General features: G+C 47.8%; 1 protein-coding gene across 1 annotated transcript in view; it reads right to left on the reverse strand.

The window, feature by feature from the left end:
* Nucleotides 1–4,612: 4,612 nt before the first annotated feature.
* TMEM184B (transmembrane protein 184B) overlaps nt 4,613–18,219 on the reverse strand; it is a 13,757-nt gene continuing 150 nt past the window's right edge. Inside the window, exons 1-8 of the mRNA XM_009069371.1 lie at nt 18,131–18,219; nt 15,782–15,947; nt 12,656–12,746; nt 12,045–12,120; nt 8,833–8,924; nt 8,374–8,543; nt 6,992–7,186; nt 4,613–5,041 (exon numbers count right to left, since the gene is read on the reverse strand). The exon at nt 18,131–18,219 is cut by the window's right edge and continues 150 nt beyond it. Coding sequence (XP_009067619.1) covers nt 4,800–5,041; nt 6,992–7,186; nt 8,374–8,543; nt 8,833–8,924; nt 12,045–12,120; nt 12,656–12,746; nt 15,782–15,947; nt 18,131–18,219 — 1,121 coding nt within the window. The 3' untranslated portion in view covers nt 4,613–4,799. The remainder of the gene's footprint in view (nt 5,042–6,991; nt 7,187–8,373; nt 8,544–8,832; nt 8,925–12,044; nt 12,121–12,655; nt 12,747–15,781; nt 15,948–18,130) is intronic.

An 18,219-nucleotide genomic window follows, 5' to 3' on the forward strand; every position in this document is an offset into this window, starting at 1 on the left:
CACCGGCAGGAAGGAAGCGGAGGCAGCTGGAGCAGAGATAAACACTGTTTTGCTCAGCACAGACCAGCTTGTACGGCCCCACCAAGCTCTCCCTGGTGCCCCACCGCCTACAAAACTCTTGGAAAGGTGCTCCTGGCCCTCGGGAGACAGAGCTGCGGAGGCAGAGAGAGGGGTGGAGGTGCAGGAGGTGGGAAACAGGGGCGGAGAGCATCCCTGCTCCTGGGAGCTGCCCGGCAGGCAGGTAGGCTCCTCCCTTTTGGTTTTCCTCCAGCTTGGACACAGTGTGGGACAACCGGCTCTTCAGCAGGCTGAAATGCTGGAGAAGAGCTGGGAATTTGCTAGATACAGGCAGCACAGAGGAGGTAACAGGAGGCAGACCTGACTTGGCATCTGCTGCTCTGTATGATTCCCCTGCCCCTGCCTGGGTATTGTCACGCCAGCCGCCCTCGGCTGCAGCCTCCATCCCTCCCCGCAGAGAGGCCACTCGTGGAGGGGGCACTGTGCTCAGCATCCCCCACCCCAACTCCTCTTGGGTTTATTTATTGCACGAACATAAGTTATTTTCACGTCCTCTTTGCCATTCCGCCGCTCGGCACAGCCAGGATGTTGGTACAGAGCCGTACTTTATATTTTATATATGCAAATCACATTTTATCTTATACTTATATAGAGAAAAAAACAAACTTATTTATTTTCTGACTTACAGTATGTGTCCTACCCGACTCCTCTGTATTTTGTAGACTTTACAAATAAAGCAAGTTCTTTTTTTTCCACAGCTAGAGTGTGTCTGGTCATTCTTGCACCTGGGACAGAGCTGTGCCTCAGTGCGATCAGGTTTTCTAGCTCCCTCTAGCTTTGCTGCAGGACGTGCTCAAGAATGTGCCCAAAAAAAGATGGACTGGGGGACAGCCCATGACTTCCTAGGACAAAGACAGATTTATCACCTCTGAAAGGAAAGGGCTTGGAACGCAAGCTTAATGCTGAACGTCACCCCCCATGGCACCTGCTTTCAGGAGCAGTTCAGCTTTTCCTAGGAAAGACAACGCTTTTCACTGGAAAAATTCCCTCTAGGCTGCCCTTGGACCAGATGCCAGAGGGGAGGTAGGTGCAATCAGGGTAGCTCTGCCCAAAATCTTCCCTGCCAAGCGACCTCACTGCCTGTCTTGGGAACAGCGAGGAAAGCAGGGAGCTTGTGTCTGTGGGTGGCAGAAGAGGCAGGAAGCATGGCAGGCACCTTACCCAGAGGTGAAGCCTGACCTCCTCCCTTGCGGAAAAGCCACCCTTCCTCAGAGGTGAGGTGGCAGTGATGAGAATGTTCCCCTAGTGCCCAGGTCCCGAACAGGCTGCAGCACTCAGGATAGTCTGGGGTTAAAATTCACACTGCCAACTGCCCCAGCCCCAACCTTGCTCCTGGAAGGAAATCCCAGCATTGCTGTTTGCTGGACCCCCGTCTAAGAAAGCAGCACACTCTCTCCCACAGGTGTTTTGCACTGAGCAAACAGTCCCAAGACAGGACTCCTCCCTGCTCCAGGTTTTTGAGACACAAGTTTTGCTCCTGTGTTGGGCCATCAGCGGTGTCTCAGCCCAGGGGGCTGCAGTGATGCTTCTCCATCAGTTCCTAAACACACAGAGCTTTCCTCCTGAGACGAGGACAAGATAACCTGACCCACCAAGCCTCAGCTCCTCAAAACCAGCTCAGAGAAGGAACCCAGACAGCACCACGCAGAGGCAGCTTAAGTACAATCTATATTATCTCTATATTTTTTTATTTGTCATCATATTTGCTCATTTCTGCAGAGTATAACGTCACAAAGACCAAAATAGAGAGAGCGGCTTGTCGCTGAGCTCACATCAGTTAAACACAATAGGTACAAAACTAGGTGACTCTTTGTCTTATCATACTTTTTTTTCAGTCATTTATATACAAAGAACTACTCTATATGGAAAAATAATAAACAAATCCCATGGGTATGTTACACAGTAAACAAAAAGGAAGGAAGGAAGGAAAGAAGGAAGGAAGGAGAGCGGAAGCAGGTGAGGGAGAGCAGCTCCAAGGGCCTACTCCTGGAACTGACATGTTTCCTGGGGCCCTGGGCTACCATGAGCAGACCTGCAAGCCCATGAGTGCCTTGGCCTTCTTGGTTTCAAGTTCTGGATCTTATATCTGTTCTTCCAAGCCAGTACAACTTCAGAGCCAGTCTTGCCCTGGCACTTGTCTGTCATAAGCAAGAGCAGGAAGCTCAGTGATGGATGATTTTGTGTGTTGTTAAAAAATATCTGTGTATATAAAATTACAAAGCAGGGCAGCTGGCTGTTGTCTGGGCACTAGTTCTTCACCAGGCTTCTCCGAAGGCAGCTGGTGCAAAAGGGTTATACTTGAAACCACCACATACAGGAAGCTTTGAGAATATCCAGATCCTCTGCACAGCATGTATACGCAGGAGACATTTCAAAGCAAGTTCCAAGAAATGCTTCTCCAAGCCTGGATCACCTTCATATGCAATGGGGCAACCAGAGAGATTTCAGATCTCAGCCACCCAGTGCAACAAAGACTGGGGACGATCACCAAGTGACACTGGGACATCATCAAGGCCTGCAAATGCAAAGCAAGGGGAGGATAGGATCATGTCCCACACCCCACATTCCTACAAGAGAGGGGAAGCTTAACATAAGTACCTCACACTAAACTATTAATCAAAGCCATAGAAGAAAGGAAAGCCCATTCAATCTTCAGCTCTGCTTTTCCGATGGCTTATGTGTGAGGAAGTTTTACACCAAGCCCACACAAAGCCTGGCAGAGTGTTTGCACGCCCATTTAAGCAGCCACAGATTTAGGAAACGCAGTAACTAACATCACGGTATCGCAGTATGTGTGTAAGTGGGGAAATCCAGCAGCAGAGAAGCTGGAAGAGAGAAGCTGGAGAGAAGCAGAGAACCCAGCTCCCTCACCAGTCAGCACCATTGCTCCCACCTGCTTCACCGTCCCCCCAGACACGAGTACAGAAGGAGACATTGCCCCTAAGCCTTTCCCTATTTTATCCCCACAGCAGGGAGCAAACCTGCCTCTCTTCAAGCCCTTTAGCCCTGCTTGGGCAGGGGTGCTGAGGAAATGAGGTGCTGTCACTTCTGAGACACTGAATGAACAAGCAGATGGATTAGGAAACAAGTGGAAAGGTGAACTCCAGGCAGTAAACCACACTCCAGTCTCCTAGCAGAGCAACAAGGGGCAATCCCAAAATGCAGGTCTGCTGATGGCAGCGTAGGCATCAGGCAGGAGAGGAACGGAGAAACTACAGCCAAGAACAAACCAATTTGCTCCAGTCTCTCAATTCTGCTTCTTGCTTATGGGCAGAAGCATCTCATCTGTAGCACTTGACTGTGCTGCCCTTTCAGCCCCTAGATAATTTCAAGCAAGCAAGAAGCATTTCCTGGTCCCTGGATAGATCTACAGAGGGATCACTTCTAGTTTGGCTCCACTAAGTACCCATGGGGGCCCATCCACAACCCAAGAGAAGCAAGGGGAAGCTTCTCCCACTTCCATGGATGCCAGCTCCACCCTTGATAGCACTGCAGTTGCTGCAGGGCCTGTGAAATGTGCAGCAGCAGCAGCAACTGCTGCCAGGGAAAATAAAAGGGACAATTCTGACCAGCCAGGTCATGTCAGGTTTCAAGTCTGCTCTAGTTTGGCCCAGAACAGCTAGAGAGATAGAAAACAAAGGAGTGTGCAATATTCCTTTCTGAATATTCCAGCCTAAGGGCAAAACTTGTGCAGCTCGCAAGGAGTCAGGGATGACAAACACGGGGAGAGTTACCTGTACGAGACCAGGACCTGCTCTGGCAGCTACCTGGTGCAGCCCACACCTTTAAGAGGGGCAGCTGTGATGCTGAGGGACAGGAAACAAGAAGAAAAACTGTGTTTGTGTTTACACTTCCCAAAGAGGGATGAAGGGAGGTCTACAAACTTCCACCACCTATCACGGCTAGTCCTCAGTCTTGTTAGCAGGAGACAGATGCTCCAGGCAGACGTCTTGCCAGAGGAATGCCAGGGAGATGGAAAGCTTGTACACCTGGTGATCAGAAAATTCCATCCTTGTGAAAAAGCAGTTCCATCCCCACTGAGCTTCAACAAGCATCAGCTTTGATGGTGATCAGGGGGGATTGCAGGGAGCAGAGGAACAGGAGAAAAGTCCTGTTCTTTTTCCCCTTGCTCACTCAAGTGACTCAAGAACACACAATCAGGTGCTCAGGAGGGTGTTCCTTGCCTGCCATTCAAGGCAATGGCTATATAAAGAGACCAATCTCTGGTCTGGTCCTCAGGAATGCTTATCACTGCATCCTAATCCCATTTCCCAAGGATCACAGAGATGTTAGTATCAGGAAGTTGGGGAGAAAACTGTGCCTACATCGAGCATTCAGGAAAAGAAATACAAAGCAGTCAGGTCGTTTCTGTTGGAAAAAACCCAAAAGCATTTTTGGCCACAACTCCAGGCTCTGGCCTGTCACGCTCCCCACCAAGCTGGACAGGTGTGGGAAGCCAGAGCCCCAAACCCTGGAGCTTTGCTTCAGATTAATTCCAGTCAATTGCTGTTGTGAGAAACGGGCTTGAGAATGGAGTCCTGGCCATTCCACCACCTCCACACTGCTCATCGTGTCCATACCCACAAAAGCTAATGGGAAGTGCCCACTTCTGCAATCTGTACTCTCTAGGAAGTGATATGACTTGTGTGTTTCTGCTTTAATAAATTATTTTTTTTAAAAAAAAGGAGGAAAATGACAGCCTGTGCTGGCAGTTTCCTCTCCTAGAATTCATCATCTGAGCTCAGCAAGAGGGTCTTCTCATTGTCACGGGCGCCCGAGCAGCTGTGGGAGCGCGAGATGACGTGACTGCCGTTGCGCCAGGGTGGGCCGTGCTCCAGTGTTGACTGTTGGGTGTACTGCTGGTAGGCTGGGGAGAAGTTGTGGATCGCGTCTTGGACAATGTCGTGGGGGTTCATGGTCTCCTTGAGGCTGCTGGAGATGCTCTTCATGGGAGCACAGCGACCTGTTGGGGTAAGACATGGAGGGACAAGTGAAGAACACTGCTGCCTTCCCCCAGACCTGTTAACATGAAGGCAAGGAGAAGATGGACCATGCAATCCTAGATCCCACACATGTTACAGACTTCCTTAAGCAGCTGCTGAGGAAATGCCACATAAATGGTGTCAGGTTTTACCAGTAGTGCTCCTAAATCCAGACACTGTTAGTCAAGTGACTCCACCTCAGCACCAAATGGGGGACACACCATGAGGATGGCACATACCCACAGTGACAACCTCCACTACACACTACCAGTGCTGGCTTGGGTGTGCAACAAAGACAGACAGGTAGGGAGGTGCTCCTGTAAACAGTTTCAGAAGACAAAAGCTAAAGAAATTCTAGAAGTATAGGACATGGCACTTGCCATCATCACTCACTGGCAATTAGACTCGTAGGTGGTATCAAAGTGCCCCCAGGAAAGAGATCATACAAGTGGGAAGCAGCACAAAGGAAGGGACCAGGCAGTACTGCAGGCAGAACCACCTCACAGGTACAGGGTGTCACAGTAATACCAAGAAGGAAGCAACAGCTGGAGACTGTCCCACCCAAGTGCTGAGCACAGAGGAAGGCTGTGTCTCCTTCTAGGAGCTGCCATTTCTCATGGCTTCTAGGTCCCATTTCCAGTGTGAGCTCCTGGCTCTGCCCAGATCTGAGGATTAGCTCCCCAGGGAACCAAAGCATGCTGATCATCTGTGGCAATTACAAAAGTGAAGGGAGGCTGGGGTGAGAATGCAAACTAGCTCCTCTGAAAGCCCGTGCAACTCTTTGGAGAGAGAACTCCACAGCCCCGACATGGATACTCTAAAGCTAAGTGTTACGTCACTGCCCACACAGACGTTTTATCACTTATAATCCAGACAAGCCTAAAGCAGCTGTATGAGGCAGTCAAGTTACAGACCTATGAGGAAGGGGGAACAAGGGACAGGGCAGGCAGTAGGCAGGCTGGGAATCAGGAGAGAATAGCATCCCAGCTAAAAAACAACTGAGACAAACACACAAAGCATGCTGTACCTACCGTATGGCCCATATGATGGAACAGCTGCATCAGGGACCATTGGCCAAAGCAAGGGAGAGATAAAAGGAAGAGGCGAGAGAGAAAGACACAGAGAGAAAGAGGAAATAACAAGAACTGAACAAGGCCCACCACCGAAACATTCCCCACTGTAATGGCCAGCAGTTTACCCTTTCATCACCCGCTGATTGCATCTACCCCCACTCTCCTTCCAAAACCTCTGGGGCTGGCTGGGATGAAAGGGTCATCTACATCTCTACTCTGCAAGGGCTGCTGTCTTCCCACACCTCAGCACACACCTACCCCAGCAGGAAGGAACCACCTTTACTTGGAAAACACTGAACGTACTTGCACAGACTGGGCACAAAAACCCCCTTTTCCCAGAGATAACATCCACCTTCCTCTTCCCCAGAATAAGACTTCTAGCAGCCCTGCCCTCACAAAGTCATTACAGGATGATCCTCCTCCTCCATGACACACATTGCCAAAGCACAGCCTCACTTTCCCAAGCCAGATTCAAAACAGAGCCTATTCTAGGCCCCGTCCCTCTTGCCTTCAGTCTGTTGCACAATCTGGAGCAATGGAGTTCCCCTCTGGGGAGACAGGAAGATGGACAAACCCACTCCACCGAAACGATGCAACTTCTTGCAGCCCTCAGGTCTGCAACAAGCTGTCGTGGGTGGCATACTGGGAACTGAAAAGGGAACAGTGCAACTCAGGCAAGGTTTCTGCCCTACAGAGCCGTTGCACAATGAAGCTGTTCAGACACCACGGAGGAGGGGATGTGTTGTTTTTCAAGCATTTAGGTTGGAAGCCATATCAGTGTGTTGGCTGCCTGAGGGACCAGTCTCCACCCAGTCTCACTACTAAACAGACAAGCCATATGCACTGGCATACTCCTACCTTGGGCATCAATTCTTTTGTCCGCATACACCTTGTATGTGAAGGCATGGCGCAGGGCGATGGCTGCAAAGAACATCTCCACACAAATGATGAAGTCTTGATACCCAGCAGCTACTGTGCCTTCACCCACAGACACAGTAGCAGAGTGGATTTTGGGGATGGCACCACACTTTTCCAAGATGGCCAACAGCATCCCTAAACAAAGCAAGAAATTCATGTAAAGATGCAGAAAACACGATCGCATGGTAACTGTAAAGAATGGAAACAGCTGTTTACGCTGTATGTCCTAGACACAACCCCACTGAACAAACAGAGCAGGCTACATGCATCCACCTACTGGTGGGTGCAACAGAGAAAGGAGGGATAAAATGAAACATATATGTTTAAGCAAAGAATGCTCAAACATCAACCCTCTTCTGTTCTCGACTGATGCATAAACTGTGGAACTAACTGCTGTGGGAAACAAAGGCCAAAGGAGAAAGAGCAGTCAGGTGTTTCTGTAAGCACACCTGTGATCTCAGCACTAGCTACAGCAAAAACTGAAGTAACAGAACTTTTCATTTAAGCATGTAGTGGTTTTGACACAGCACTGGAAGAGAGAGGTTACCCCCCGTCCACAGCCTAGTTGTTGAAGAATTCCAGAGAAGACAGAAAGCGTGTGACCAGATGGCTCAAGATGATAAACTAGACAGCTTATTAGTTTGTCTGTAGAAAGGGAGGATGGGCCATACTACAACAGCCTAAATGCCACCTAAGTTCCTACTCAATTAGTCTTTGAAGTGTAACTCAGTAAACCTAAGTAGGGCATTGAACAGGGAAATGCTTAGAGCCAATTAGTAAGAAGCTCTAAGCTTAGGTGGAATTTCAGCTTTCCAAATGTGCCTCTGCATCATGTGTATGAATTCCCAATGCCCTTCTGCTCGGCGGTGGCTCTGCAGCAGCACACACTGCACTCAGCTGCTGCTTCACATAAATCACACACATACCATTACAATTTTATTTATAGAGCACTAAAAAAAAAGTACTAAACGTTTTAAGATGTGCTGCTTTAATCAATAAAATGGCAGCATGCAGATGAAACGTTGACGGCTTGTGCTTTACGATTGCTCCAGGAATGCAAAGGACTCTTCATCCTATCACCTGATTTTGCCAGGTAGATAGGAGCGTGCACATGCACACACAGGGATAGCGAGGATTCAGGAGTGGAAAAGCAAAAGTGAAAGTAAAACACCTTCCCAGAGAAAAGCAACGCATGGCTATAAAACAAACAGGATATAGAGGAACGTTCTGTCTATTAACTGACATCTGCTCTATCAGCTCTAGTGTCTGAGCCCCTGCAGAGAGCTCTTTCCGCCTACCAAGGGAAGGGAAAAGCAGCTCACCTTGCCAGAAGGACAGGAAGATGACAGACTTCACCATGAAGAACTTGAGGACTGGGCTGTAGGGACTGAGCAGCTCACGTGTGGCAAAGTAGAACAGGAAGAGGGCATATAGTGCCAGGCTAACAGAGATGTTGTAGATGATCGTCACATAGAGGTAGCCACTGGTTACACTGAAAAGAGAAGATATATGAATGCCTGAAATTTCAGCATGATCTTTTCCCCTTGCCATTGTCACTGGGGAGTTCTGTGAGTCCATTTCCTTCCTGCCTCTGTGTCCCACTCCCTCCCTCAACCCCAAAAGCCTGAAACTACAAGAGTTACCTCTGCCCTCTTTTCTCATGTGCATCAGCCCATGCTGTCCCCTGACTTTTCCCATGGCTCAGCACACACACACACAATAAGCACAGCTGGGCAGGGAAGGGGCAACCGAGTCTTGCAGGCCAGACAAATAAAACTTACTCAAAGTCACCATCCTGGTACTTGCCGAAGGCCTGAAGGATGACTGTGCTGATCGCCATGAGGGGCTTCACCACACAGAACTGCAGGGTAGCCTACAGGAATGAGAGAGGAGCAGTGAGAAGGCAGGAGGTGCAAGAGGACAGGTTCCCAAACCAGCATCATGATGGAGTGTCCACTGGGACAACCCAGCAAGGCAACACAATCCAGCCCCAACAAGGAGACTCACCCTGCCACTTGCTGATTGATTATGCTTGAGGACTGCAGCACCCAAAAGGAGAAAAAGGAGATTCACAAGAAATATGTGCGCTATCTACTTGTCCAGAATGGGAAGAAAAACCTCTCTGTAGGGTTGTTCCCAAAAGCTGCTCAGCTGCTGTCTGCCAGAGCCATTTTACACAGGCTGTGCTGCAGCACAGTTATGCATGGAACAGCACGAAAAACAAAAAATCCCACATTGTGCTATGGTATGGACACAGCAAGTTTAACAGAGGCCTATACTAGGGAAGGAAAGCAAACTCCAATCCATAGTTGTTATACAGTTAGGCAAGAAGCTCCCCTGGATAGGAAGGGAACCCAGCTCTGAGGACATTCTGACAACTTCCACCATACTAAGGTGTTTTGTATACACAGTGATGTTTGTTGCCAGACAAAAGTTAAGAGCTATTCTGTTGTCATCCACGTGACCTCTACTGAATCTCCCCGAAGATTCTGTGGCACTTGGGATCAGCTCTATCCATTCTGCCATTATGAACCACAGCTCCTATTGAGACAGGTGCTCTCTCAGAGCCACCCGGTTCTTCAGCTTTCTGGAGATGTTGAACTTCAAGGTCCTAGCAGATTGAAGGCTTTATGACCCTAAAAATGTCTCCCTGGAAAGACATGACCCATGTCTCCCTGAAGGGGGCTGGAAGAGCCTGGGCAGGTGCTGACCTGTGTGCATGTGGGGAGGGCTATGTAAGAGAAGAAGGCAAAACCAAACAGTAATAATTGCTTTGGATACGATGCAATTTGTTAGTGGTCATAAGACTTCAAGGAGATTAAAAACCCCAGCACATGCCAGTTAGTGAGTCACTGTAAATATGTGAACTGGAAAAGGTCAAGCTAATTGGTAAACAACTTTGTCCTCTGAAAGCTTCCCCTCCTTCCGATCTGGGGATGTTTTAACCATTTCCTGGCAACCCAAACCACCACGTACTATTTTTAGTTACTTCCCTAGAAGATGCTACAGCATATGGGAAGCACATGGATGGTGTGTGACCCATTTGTGAGGGTCCCCAGACACAGGCCCAGCGAAGAATCTTGATGAAGACATCTCTAAGGAAACAGGCTGTTCAGATTTTTACACCGCAGCCACCAGCACATGACTGCACAGCTGTAGAGCCACAGGCAACACAGGCAGACTGACTGATCCACCACAGGCACCTGCCTGAGAAAAGTTGGTGGTGAGGGCGAAGATGAAAAGAAGGAATGGTTATAACACACAGATTCTTTCAGGATGAAAGGGGCTAGAAAGAGCAGAAGATGGGCAGGTGGTGGTGGGAGGCAACAGAAGTGCTGGAGATGCTGAGAACAGGGCTAAAAAAGGCAAGGCTCTCCTTCCAGCACATTCCCCTTCCTGATCACCACGATGGGGGATACAGGATGAGACTGGATGTGGCACTTAGTGCCATGGTCTAGCAACGACGGTAGGGTTGGACTTGATGATCTTTGAGGTCTCTTCCAACCCGGTTGATTCTATGATTCTACTGCACAGATCAGCACTGACATGTGCTCTGCTGCTCTTTTGCACCAGCCTTCCCAAGAATTTGCCTTGAAAGGTCTTCCTCAGCAATCCTGTAAGTCTAGAAGTACCAGAAAGTGAGTCTTGGCATCAACAGTTTCTCACCAAGGCAATATTTAAGCTCAAGCCGAGAAGGATGGAAGTATTTAAACATCCCTTTGTAAGACACCTCCCTCACAGCCTCCACAGCAGACACAGCAGTTAGCAAGGGGCAGGCCTAACTAGAAGAACTGCTGCCAGACAGCAGCAATGGAAAAGCAAAATATCCAGCTAAGCCAGAGTTACCAAATGAGCTAGGATTTGTGGAGCCCAGTAGAAAACAACACAGCCCCTTCTCCCCAAAGAGTGATTCTAGCCTTCATTGTTGTGAAAAAACTTTCCGAATTAGAATTCTTGCTTTCCTATTCCAAGAATTGGTAATGCAGTGCATCACCCAAAAGGTGTCCAAGTGAAACCCAAGAGGCACAGGTGAAGCAGTGTACTGGGTGCAGACTTGAAAATAAAGTGCCAGGGAAGAAAACAGAAAAGCCATAAGGACAAAATGTGGGGCAGAGACAAACAGAACAGAGAAGCAAAAGATGTGGTCCTTTGAAAACAGCCAGTTGTGCTGCACAGATTAATGCTGGATATTACTATGAGGCTGCATTGTACCTTTGATGTTCCTGCATATTGCTAAAACACAGAACATGTGACGTGATGTGCAGGAGAAGCCAGGGCAGATATCTAGACCCAGTGACTGGAATTACAATGACCCGAGCCCTTTCAAAGAACCAGACCTGCTTCATGCTGTCTCCAGAGAAACCTTCTGTGTTCATTTCAGCAAGTGAGCAAAGACTTGAAATCCACCTGCTGTTTCATGACAGCCAGAGGTGACTGACCTGGGATGAGCAGACAAGGGCTGTATGGAGGTTTAGATCTCCTCCATTCCTCCCCCCACACACCTCAACATACCCAATTCAGCACAGACAGACACACATGGTGAGCAATACATGGTTCCTCCTACAAGACAATGTGTCATGCTTAACCTCCACCCCCTCCTCAACTCCAAACCACAACAGCAGCACTGGGAATTCAGGAGGCTGTTACACAACTGCGGAGTGTCTGCGACACAACACAGCCATCAGCTTCTTAAAAGTTGGGACATCTGTAAGCCAGAAAGGGAGTTTCTTCCCAGGGTTAACATCCGTTCCAGGAGATAATCTGAGTCTTTTGCTGAGGCCTTCCTGATGCAGGGTTATTAAAATCACTCAAACCAAACAAACCAACCCTGAAACACCTCCTCGGCTCAGCAGACTGCAGGCCTCTCAAAACACGATTATAACCCCCCTCAAAAGAGTGCTCATCTCAGATGTGCAGCAGCAAAAGGCACCATTGCCACCCTCCCCACACTTCATTCACTTCTGCATGATGGCACAGTTCCTCCAGCCCATACCTGTTTGCAGAATCTCAGGAATCCAATTGAATAGGTCTTTCCCCACAGGCAGCATGTCCCGTACACACAGCTGGACCTGAAAAACCCAACACAAGGTGACAGGGTTCACAAGCAAGATTTGGGCCAGAGTGCAAGATTCCTACCTTCTTTATCAACTTCTCTGTAGCCAGGTTGCAGGACTGGTGCTTTCTCCAGCCATGATTACAGTTATAGCCATACCCTCTTTCAGAGGCACATCTAAAATGTCATCCTGACTATACATTCCAATTACTTTTTCCCCTTTAACTGAGTAGTGTGGACAGAAACACAGATCCTAGAGGAAGCACACACAATTAGCTAAAGCCAGAAAAATACTTAAAGGAGAAGGGAGCAAGAAAATAAACAAAGGAGTAGACAGGTGTCCAGAAAAGCTGTGAATCAGTCCAGCTTGCCTAAGAGGATGTGATCAGCCTGATCTGTCTCAGAGTAGGGTACTGGTAAATCTCACCATCCACACTGCCCAGGCCCAGCAGACATTTGCCACCTGACAGTTTTTCAGGGCAGGGATAGAGAAATAGTAGATGGGCACAGAAGCAGGACAGCGTCATGCTGTAAGCATAATAAATACTCACTCAATTGGTTTCCCTCTGATCTCAGACATGATGGAGCTCTCCCCTCCCAAGTACTCATAGCAGAGGCTGAGAAAGTTGTATATTACAAAGGCTGCAAAGACATTAATCAGAGTAAAATGACAACCAACTTCAAAACAGGTGCAAGGACCAAGAGTACAGGCAACATTAGCAGAGACTGCTCATGCAGCACCTTTCCCTTCAAAGCACTCCAGATTATTTTCACTGCATTTATTGTCCTACCTCAGCACTCACAAGACTATCTGACCTGGAGCTTGGCCAAGGTCAGTTCCATGACTCATGCCAAAAGGGTCACAGAACCATTTAAAATCGTGGTCAGTCCCTGTTTTATCTGGCATCCATAAGATGTCATTCTTTACAGGATTCCTGTGCACTATTCCAGGAACAATTCCACACTGGTACTAATAATCTGAAAAAGATAACTCTGATCCATCAACCATATGTTATCTCCTGTATTTAACCATTTAGCTGATGAACACAGTTTCTCTCTGCCAGGTAACCAGGCTAGAGACATGAGAGCTGGAGAAATAGAGTTTTTGCCAGTCTGAAACTCCTGTCTGGGGGAGATTTTTGAAAATCAAGCTCTGTGCTTCATTTCCTTGGAAAGATGAAACTTCTCCTTAGGCACCTCTTTCCTGCCTTCCTCAGCAACCTGGTACAGACAAGGAACAGCCTTCTTGGACTGACCACTAATACTCTGCCCCATTTTGGTTCTCCTCAAGGCTCAGTTTTGCTGATACACATAAACTGAGATGAAGACACTGTTGGGAGGGCTCTCATCATAGCTACAGACACATTTCCTTTGCATGGGATCCAAATCCACTTACATGTGCATGGAGTAAGCCTGTACATGCCCTGTCTGCCACTCTCTCGACTTGTTATAATCACTGTTGTACCCTTACAAAGTTGTGAGATTGTTTTTAGGGCAGGGCCTTTACTCCTGAGTTTGCCACATACAGCCCTGGGGCAAAATGACAGACCCTTCTTTCAAGATTATCTCCTATGGTCATCTGCACCTGGACATTCCCTGGAATGATAACACCCGAATCCTGCTTTTTGCAACAAATAGCTTCGGCTGGAAACAGAAGCCTCAAGGAACTTTGAAATAAGAACAGAAGCCTAATAATGTACAGCACTAAGAAGCTGATCTCACCAAGCAGCCAGTTATTAGACCTGAGGTCGATTATTCCATGTGGATGAACTTCCAAAGTCAGACATCAACACTAATTCTTCCACAAGCATCCAAATTATGCCCTGGCAAAGAGGCTCCTCAAAACACTCCAAGTCAGAAACCACTGTATCTTTTCCTATTGTCCTCCAGTGACCCCTGCCCTCTGATGTGGTCACTACAATACCAGTTGTCCATTCCACAAGCTCTAGAGAAGAGATGACATCAGAGGAAGAAAACAAAACAAAACAAAAAAGGGAGGGAGAAATATCTGCCCATTCATCCTCAAAAGAAGCAAGTGCTAACTATCAAAGCTCATCACACCAGCAAAAAAACTCTCTTCCCATTCCAGATCCACGTTCATCAGATGGTGCTCATGCTATCAACAAAAAAATACAATCTATTTGTGTATTACAGACACTCAGGTTGGTACAGAGCAGAGTCACGTAAGAGGGTAACACCAAAACATGTTCCTCTCATGCACACTGTGAAATTGGCCCAAGACAACTTTCAAAGCTTATTAGTAGGGTCTTCTCCCCTCATTCCCTAACAGAGCTCCTCCCACTTTGCAACCTAAAACCTTCCCCAAAAAACAAAGGATAAGGTAGAGGGCAAGGGAGGGAAGAGAACAAAAACGTTATCCCTAGAAAAAGTGAGGGAGAGAATCTGCTTTGCAAAGGTGCTTTCCCCTCCACCTGTAGTTTTCTCACGCAGCCCAAGGTGCCGAGGTGAACTCTGGAGCACAGGCTGCCCCCTGAACAGATGCTCAAACATTTACCAACTCCCAGAGCAAGGAGGCAGCAAGATGTTGGCTGTTGCTAGGAGAGGAGTTTGGCAGAGCAGCAGGTTTCCTGCCAGACCTACACATGCGTGCAGGGCGGGGACAGAGAAAAGCACAGGCCCAAACAAAGATGCCTTCTACATCACGTGTGCACATTTGCCATCTGCTGCTGCATCTCAGCATTGTTGTGGATGTGAAGGAGGGTCTGCTGGTCTCTTCAGCTGATTAACTTGTTCACACGGCCAGGGGCAGCTCTCTGCAGTGCAGATCTCACCAAAACAACTGCACCAACAAGTTACAGTTTAATGTGGGTATGGTGATAAATTGTCCTCAAAAATACACTGCTAGAGTGCAGTCTCTCCTGCTGGGAGGGTAGAGGCTTCTTTCAGGATGAGATCAGGAGGGAAGTGAAGATAGCATTTACTGAAGAGTAATCATTTCCCTCACATACACTAGTGATATATCATTATCTGCAGCAGACAGCCAAAACCAAAGCAACTGGTAACTCATCCTGAAACAGCACCCTCTTTCCCGCAGGACTCCAAGGCACTTCACAACTCACCAGCCCCAGCACGTGGCAGCTGTGCTACCCTGTGCAAGCACACAGGTGGCCACAGGATGGGACCAGAAGAATACACTGCTAACCAGCAGTACCAGGAAAACAGGACAAAGCAAGTGTCTGGCTGCTGAGGAAGTGCTGTTAGAAGAGACAGTAGCTAAGCAATATTTCGCTTTCTAACACCCAGAAACAATCAGATTTTTTGGCTTTATACCTTCCTGAAGCACATTACCCAAGAAAATCATAAACTTCGTCTCTACAGAATATTGGAGGGAAGGTTCAACAGATCTTGTCATGCTCAGAGGCCAGTGAGGGAGAGGGACAGGCTGGACAGAGCTTTGAGCAGCCTGATCTAGTGAGAGATGTCCCAGCCCATGGCAGGGGGACTACACTACATCAGCTTTGAAGGTCCATCCCAATCCAAACCACCCTGTGACTCCACAATTCTCAGTAACTAACCAAGCCATGGTCATCCAGTTAGGCACACCATAAAGCTTTGTTTCCGTAGGTGACATGTTCTCCATGTTCTCAACTAGAAATAAAGTTCTCTTGAGGCAGAGACTTCCCATCTCCCCCATTTTCTGTCTGACCCCTCCTTACCTTCATAGCAGTCCCGCACTGTGCCGAAGTAAACATAGTACTGGTCATTGGTGAAGAACAGGAGACTAAGCCATGAGTCAAAGGCATAAATGGGCACAATGAAGAGGATCCGAACGATGTAGCGCTGTTCGTTTGGGCAGCTATAGCAGCGAAGGTGCATGTAGATCTGAGAGGATGGAGAGGGGAAACCAGGATCAGTGGTATACACAGTAGAGAGGAGAATGTTAAAAAAAAATAAATAATAAATCACTTATCACATGGCACTAATACAGGATCCTTTAATTAGCAGAGAGGGGGAAGGAGGAAGAAAAGGAAGTGGAGGCATTTCTAATGTAGTGTCTTATGGGGAATTAATTACTGTTTTACATCACCTTGCCCACATCCTTTGTTCATACCTTTTTTTTCCCAGTTATCAGTCCTATTCTCCTGCAATCCTCTTTTAAATACCTAGGATTCACAGCACTGCAGGCTGCTTTTCTCTGAAAGGGGAAGGCACATGCACTTCAGCGCATGCTCATTGTGAACACACTCTCTCTTGGCAGTTTTGAATGCTTTCTAGCCTTTCACCTGAAACAACCTAAGAGAGCCTTTCACAGCACAGCCAAAAGCGAATAAGTCACAGCCCATCTGCTCAAAAAGTGTCATTCTGCACACTGGTGACAGCACAGCCACGAAGTGTCAGCCATCGAGGGAGCACTGAGCCCATGCAGTGTGCTCAGAGGAACCAGGCAGCCACACTGTTTTGTCCCAGTGTTTGCATACATGCCAATCCCTCCAAATCACTGGCTGGGGGGAGCGCAGCATCCCCACGCTACCTGTTACCACCACTCAGTTTATTAGTCATCATTAAATCCCACACCTGAGAGGCTTTTTTCACAGAATACCCACCTCCTGAAAAAGGGACTGACCACAAGCATACCCTGAAGATGAGCACAACTCCTTTAACAGCCTAATAACACAGCCAGAGCTTCGGTGTGAGTTGTGAGTACACTCTACTGACCACAGAGCCAGGGGGAGGCAAGGCCTCTGTACAGCAGTGCCCATCGAGCTGCTGCCGCAACTGCTGGAATTAGTAACAGCTAATTTATTACACACATGCCTCATGACTAACTGATTCTGCTGCCTGAAGAGGCACATGTTTGTTTGAAGCTTCACCCTGTATTTGGGGCTGCTTTGAGGATTCTCCAGGGTCTAACCAAGCATACACTGATGGTCTCACCTTGTAAGAGAAAGGGGCTTCTCTCTCCCAAGCTGTCTGTTGCATAACCCTCCCTGTCTCTTGGCCAGATCTGGTCAAAATCAACTGAAGGGCTCAAAAATACTTCCACTTCCTCTCCCTAACCCATGAGGAGCTCACAAAAGCCTAATTTCCTGAGGAGAACAGGTTGAAAATAAACTATCAAACCTTAGGGATATTTTTGCCTTGTGACAATCCCAGTGACACATCTCACCCAGCACAGGGACAGCTGACACCAGAGTTCAGATAACTCCAAGCTTTGCCCTTGGGATGTCAAAAGAGCCCTGTGATCTGTGTGCCTATGAGAGCACAGGAGCTGCTGCTGTGAAAGAGGACAACAGCACATTTCAATCAACAGCCTCTCTCTGGCACTGACCTCCACTGGTTTCTTCAGAGAAGGGCATTAATGCCTAACTGTGCAATGTTACACTGCAGAGGAAAATTTCTTCCTGCCCTCAGTAGGTGATCAATTTGGCAGTAGGATCCATGGCACTTGTAATTGTTACTCAAGCTGGTGAAACTGCAGGTGTTACTCTTATTCATCAGTGACTAATCCATTTTTAACTTCACTAGCCCCTGTTCTCCATCAATAGGCTGTAGTTTTCTAGATTCCAGTCATCACTCTGGAATCTACAATCCAACAGGTACAAAACACAGGTTGACAAATAACAGGGCTTGTGTTTCCCCACTGTGTTTTTCAGTTCACATGACAACAGCATGGAAGAGAGGTATGGAACAGGATGCAGGGTTTAACTGGCTCTGGCTCCCAGGACACCTGCCCCAGAGAGAGGGGAGAAAAATTAAAATAAAACATTTCCTGCTACTCCTTTCCGCAGCAAAGTTCAGGCTGTGGAATCCACGGGCACAGAAGATCAAAGGAGGAATGTCAAACAACTATGACTATGATCTTTTAGCTAATAGCTGACACAATAACAAAATGGCTGGATTCAGCTACAAGGCCTGTGAAAGGATGGTTTAAGATAACATACCTTTCTGCTAACACTCAAAGATGGCCAAATGTTTTACACCTGCTAATTTTAAAGACTTTGCTTCCTCTCCAGTCACACGATATGTGGGGAAAAGGATGAACAGTACGAGTGACAGGGTTTTACCTGATGGCAGGTGATGAGCAAAGCTGTCCATACAAAGAAACCTGAGATAGCCTGAGCAGCAATTGTCATGAGGAATATTGGCTGGGCTC

Source organism: Acanthisitta chloris, unplaced genomic scaffold (genome assembly GCF_000695815.1).
Source record: "Acanthisitta chloris isolate BGI_N310 unplaced genomic scaffold, ASM69581v1 scaffold34582, whole genome shotgun sequence".
Taxonomy (NCBI): Eukaryota; Metazoa; Chordata; class Aves; order Passeriformes; family Acanthisittidae; genus Acanthisitta; species Acanthisitta chloris.